The 6,112-nt window shown below is 39.4% G+C and overlaps 1 protein-coding gene across 1 annotated transcript; it reads right to left on the reverse strand.

The window, feature by feature from the left end:
- Positions 1-2,411: 2,411 nt before the first annotated feature.
- LOC148792220 (uncharacterized) lies at positions 2,412-2,798 on the reverse strand. Its single transcript, XM_088903757.1, has one exon. It carries the CDS (start codon positions 2,796-2,798, stop codon positions 2,412-2,414), a length of 387 nt encoding a protein of 128 aa, XP_088759883.1.
- Between the last annotated feature and the right edge of the window lie 3,314 nt (positions 2,799-6,112).

Consider the following 6,112-nt stretch of genomic DNA (forward strand, 5'->3'; position numbering starts at 1 on the left):
GATTGTTCCCCGAGTACCCATCTAGGAAACAATAGAACTCATGACTAGCTAGCCTCTCTAGCATTTGATCGATGAAGGGTAGAGGGAAATGATCCTTGCATGTGGCTTCATTTAGTTTTTTGTAATCAATGCACAATCGCCACCCAGTAACCATCCTAGTCGGTATGAGTTCATTCTTCAAATCGTTACCATAGTCATGCCTCCTTTCTTTGGCACTACTTGGACGGGGCTCACCCATGAGCTGTCGGAGATCGGATAGATAATACCTGCGTCTAACAGCTTGATGACCTCTGCCTTCACCACATCTTTCATGTTCGGGTTCAGGCGTCTTTGGGGCTGAACCGTGGGCTTCCTTCCATCCTCCATCAGAATTTTATGAGTGCATATGGACAGATTGATACCCTTGATTTCCGCTATCTTCCAAGCTAGAGCTGTCTTGTGTTCCCATATCACCCATAACAGTTTTTCCTTCTGCAAAGGGGTCAAGGTTGATGATATGATCACTGGTAGTGCTGATGGTGCTTCTAAGAAGGCATACTCCAGATGCGGTGGGAGTTGTTTCAGCTCAAGGGTGGGCGGCTCTTCAATTGAAGACTTGGTCTTTGGCATCGAGGGTCTATCCAAGTTCTCCAACTTGGTGAATCCCTTTCCTTGAAACTGAGGATTGGCATTCAAGTATGCTAACATGCTTTGGATTTCTTCATCTTCTCCCATTATGGATTCTCCTTCTTGTATGCATAGCTCAAGGGGATCGGCCGACCTGTTAACCTAAAAACACCCACCAACCACATAGTCAATGACATCTATCATATAACATGAATCATCACTAGAAGGTGCATGTTTCATAGCATCAGACATTTTAAAAATTACTCCCTCATCTTGAATCCTAAGGCTTAGTTGCCCTTGTTGGACATCAATCATTGCCTTTCCTGTAGCTAGGAAGGGTCACCCTAAGATAAGTGGGACGTCAACGTCCTCTTCCATGTCTAACACTATGAAATCCACGGGAAAAATAAATTTGTCAACCTTAACAAGTACATCTTCTATGATTACCGTAGGATGCTTGATGGACCTATTAGCTAATTGCAATGCAACTCTAGTGGGTTGGGGTTCACCCAGCCCTAATTTCTGAAAAACCGAATAGGGCATTAGATTTATACTAGCTCCTAAATCACACAATGCCTTATTAATCTTTAGACTGCCTATAGTGCAAGGAATAGTAAAACTCCCTGAATCTTTCAGTTTCTGAGGTAGCTTATTGAAGAGGATTGCTGAGCATTCTTCATTCAATGCAACTGTAGCCATGTCTCCTAGTTTTCTTTTGTTCGCCAAGATTTCCTTAAGGATCTTTGCATAATGCAACATTTGGGCTAAGGCATCTGCAAAAGGAATGTTAATATGTAAACTCTTGAAAATTTCAAGAAACTTACTGAATTCCTTTTCCATTTTGTGTCGCTTAAGCTTATTGGGAAATGGCACTTGTGGCTTTTGACTTGTCTCTTTCCTTGAATCCGACTGCTCTTCCTCCTTCTTTTCGGTTTCTAGGGTTGCGCCCATCTTACCTTCTTCCTTTGTTTTCTTCTCCACCTCTTGCAGCTCCTTACCACTCCTCAAGGTAATGGCTTTCACTTGTTCTCTTGGATTCACCTCTGTATTGCTGGGCAAGGCACCTTGGACTCTAGAGGATATCATTTGTGCCAACTGCCCCACTTGAGTCTCTAAATTCTTGGTCGATGCCTCTTGATTCTGAAATCTTATTTCCGCACTTGATATGAACTTAGTCATCAGCTCCTCGAGATTAGATTTCTTTTCTGACTAAGCAAAGTTTTGAGGGAGGGGTTTCACTGCATTTTGATTTGACCATGACAGATTGGGGTGATTCCTCCATCCGGGGTTAAAGGCATGAGGATAGTGATTGCCTTGCTGCCTTTGCAAATTCCCTACGAAATCTACCTGTTCAAGGAACTACATGAACTGATTTCCAACTTGTCATTTGATGCTGATATGACCTCCCCCACACCATTCACAGGCTACGGCTTGAACATGCATGGCTACCAATTGCATTTCATCGATCTTCTTGTTGAGGGTGTTGATTTGTGCAGATAGTGTTGTATAGGTGTCTACATTGTGAATGTTGGGTTGTCTCCTAACTTGGGCTCTCTCAGAATGCCACTGATAATTATTTGCAGCCATTTCCTCAATAAGTGCATGGGCAACCTCAAGTGTCTTGTTGTTAATGGATCCCCCAGCTGCAGCATCCATAATGGTCTTGTTTGCTTCAATCAATCCATTGTAGAATGTCTAAACTTGGAGCCAGACGGGAAGTCCATGATGAGGGACCTTCCTCAGTAATGCTCCCATGACTCATATAATGATTCCCCGTCCTGTTGAGAGAAAGTGGTGATATCATTCTACATCTTTGCAGCCTTGGATGGAGGGAAATACTTGGATAGGAAGCGGCTGGCCATTTCATCCCGAGTAGAGATCGATCCAGCTAGTAGAGAGTTCAGCCAAGTCTTAGCCTTGTCCTTCAAAGAGAACAGAAATAATCTGAGCCTCACAACATCATCACTGACTCCGTTGTGTTTGAATGTGTCACATATCTCCAAGAAGTTGGCGATGTGAGTGTTCAGATCTTCATTAGCCAAGTCGCAGAACTGAACTGTGTTCTGGATCATCTGAATGATTGCCGATTTGATCTCAAAGTTCTTAGCAGCTATTGTTGGTCTCACAATGCTCGAGGCTGCCCCGGTGAGGGTTGGCTTAGCATAGTCCATCATAGTTCTTTGCTCAGCCATCTTCGTTATCTTAACTTTCCCTTGCTTCGAAGCTCTAAGGTGACAGTGGAGAGTTCGTTCAATCTATGGATCATAGATGGTGCTCTCCTTTCCACTGCTGCGTGTCATATACTAAATAAGTCAAAGTCGTAAAGATACTAATACACACATATCATGAATATTATTGTACAAAATCATATTAACAACAGTAGATGGTTCTTAATATTGTTGTGATAATCCCCGGCAACGATGCTAAAAACTTGATGCATTTGGATTACACTAGCAAGTGCACTAGCCGATCAAGTAATATATTGATGAGTAGAGTATCATTCCCACAGGGATTAATCTAACAACTACTAGTACTAGATCTGCTTTATGTTATCTGACAGTCCGAAATCTAAAGACTGATTTCCTAATTAACGAACTATCCTAGGTATTCTTGGATTAAACCACATTAAGTAATTGGAGAAAGTGCTTCACGAAAATGCTAGCAGAACCGATTCAGCAATTATATCATTAAGCTATCCAACCGAAGTTGATTTCAGCTATGGGTTGGCTATTTCCTAATTGTATGAGCAGCCTCTTTCAAGCACATACCCATCTATCTATGAGCAACAACTCTTATATTTCTATCAAGAATTTAATTGCTATAGATGCATTAAAGACAAGAAAATTGAAGGAAGTCAATTCTTGATGAATGAATGCCAAACGAATCATGCAAATTATCTCTAAGATACATTCAATCTGTTTTCTTGATCAGTTGATCTAATTACCTAAACCATTTTTCAAGCGATTTAAGTAATCCAAGAAACAAGAGTAGTTCGGCCAAAATTACACTTGTTATCGAAAACCCTAATCAAGAAATCCCAAGACTGAATCACCAACAATCATATTAGCTTAAAAGATTAATTACAGCTCTGAATTAACATCAATCATGGTTCGCATAGTAGGAAAAGAAAGATTCAAACAAAGAAAAACCCTAATTGAACCTAGATTACCGAAATCGCTGAATTAAAGAAGAAGACAACTCAGAAGTTCTACATCAATCTTCGATCTCCTTCCAATTCTCCTTCGGTAGTCTTATGATCCTTCTCCTAGCACTTTTCCTTCTTGTTCTTGTGTCAAGGGGTCAAACCCTAATTTTTTCTTTTCCTTTTCCTTTTATACTCTTTCTTGCAGCTTTTGGTTAAGAGTCCTACTCCCCTTCAAACTCTGCTAAAGTCAGCCGCCTCTTGGAGCCTCCCATAAGGCTATGGCTAGGCCACTCTTCTTGATGGGCTGAAGTGCTCCCCTTGCCGCCATATCAACATCTCTTTATGCTCTATTGACCCTAAATTGTCCCAAATTCCTAGTTTCCTGAAATTTAGCTCAATTAGGGTAAAAACCATTAAGAATCATCATCAAAACCATGTATAAAGCAATAAAAACAATGTGTAGCATGCACACACATCAGGGAGCATCATGTATGCTATGTTGTGTACTCTACTAGACATTGCTTTGGTCGTTAGTGCTGTAAGTAGATACCAATGTTACCCAAGACAAGAGCATTGGATTGCTATGAAAAACATGTTAAAGTACCTACGGAGGACTAAAGACTATTGTCTTATCTTTAATGGTAGTTCAGTACAGATGGTCGGTTATACTGATGCCAACTTCTAGCCTGAGACAGATGATAGAAAGTTTATATCTGGATACTTTGGGACCCTGTGTAGTAAGAAGAAAATAGTCTACGACCGAGGCCAAGCACATTGTTGTAAATGAGGCTACCTAATAAGTAATATGGATGAAGAAATTTGTCCTAGAAATTAGAATCCTACCATATCACACGTTCCATTGTTATGTGGCAACATTGGATCTATAGGAGATTGTTAGTAGAGGGGACATCCAGACTCAGAAGGTAGCATCAGTGGAGAATGTGGCAGACCCTCATTGACACAGAAAGAGTTTGAGAAACACATGGACAGTACGACATTAAGGCTTGTACCCAATTGGATCTAAGTGCAAGTGGGAGCTATTAGATAGTTTTGCCCTTATCTCCAATTAAATTGATGTATAGATACATTTATTGTAAATGAATAAAAATACATTATTAATTCATGTTGATATTGGTATGTTTCCGTGTAATTACCCCTTAAACTAGACACTTATGAGACTTGGGTTAGTTTATAATGTTTTCAGCTGTTAGATAGACTTTGGGAGTTTATCTTGCCAATGCTGACACTGATGTGCTACCAAAGAAGTTGGGGCAGCTTGTCTCAGTTTCTAAGGTTAGACCCGAATCACATGTAGTGCATGTTTGGATGAAACACTGAACCTAAACCATTTTCCAGTTATGCCCTAGATTTTGGAGATTGATGGGAAAAACTGGAAAGTTACACATAACCCCTAGACTTAATTATTGTAAGCATCGAAAAACGGGTTCACTTGGGCTAGAAATGGAGTCACCACCCATCAATTAGGAAATGAAGGTAATGAAACCTCCTAAACCAGTCCGAGCAAGACTCGGATGGGAGAGGGAAGGGGTTAGGTACCCCTTTCCCGGGTTCAATAGGTGGGGCCCACATGAGGTTCCAAAGCAAGGAAATAACAATTATTTAAGCAAACCTAAAAAAAAGGAATAGAGAAAACCACAAGAATAGCTATCATAAAAAAATTGTGCCTATTTTTATTTACCTTTTTTATTTTCCTCTTTATTTTTACCTTTTATTTTTATTGCTATATTTTTTGTCATTTTTTTAATTTTCTTTATTTTTTTTGTCTTCTCACGACACACTATTTGTGTGTTTATTATTTAATTGATCACTAGGCTACTTTTCTCCTCTAACCTTTCCAAATTCGGTATTATATTTCATTTGCCAAGCTAGTCATTCGGTATTATTATTATTGCTGCCATTTTTCTTTTGCTTTTTGTTCCAGAACTACACCACTTTCTGTAACCAACATCCTCCTACATTCAGTATAATCTACAAACATATTCAATTTATCTCTCTCATCACCGATCCCTCATTTCTCTTTTCTTTCTTATCACATTTATCCCTCCTGATGTAGCATTTGTTTCATTTGCTATACATAGATTAAATGGCTTAATTTGAAGTACCTAAATCAACGATACAAAGTAAACACTACTTAATCTACGCCCAAACAATTGAAGTAAAAAAGCATAATCGGAACTGATCAACAATTAGCAATTAAAGAAACAAAAATAATACACTGGTATTAGCCATAAACACAACAGACGGAATAGATGACAGATTAATAGAATGAAAGAGAGAAGAATGACTCTATCTTAAAATCAAGACCTATTGGATTTCCACTCAACCTGATCTAATCCTCAT

This window comes from Nelumbo nucifera, chromosome 4, assembly GCF_055504915.1.
Source record: "Nelumbo nucifera cultivar China Antique chromosome 4, China Antique-T2T, whole genome shotgun sequence".
NCBI lineage: Eukaryota > Viridiplantae > Streptophyta > Magnoliopsida > Proteales > Nelumbonaceae > Nelumbo > Nelumbo nucifera.

Bases quoted from the DNA above. Each gene is read 5' to 3' on its own strand.
- LOC148792220 (XM_088903757.1), bottom strand. From the start codon at position 2,798: ATGGCTGAGCAAAGAACTATGATGGACTATGCTAAGCCAACCCTCACC.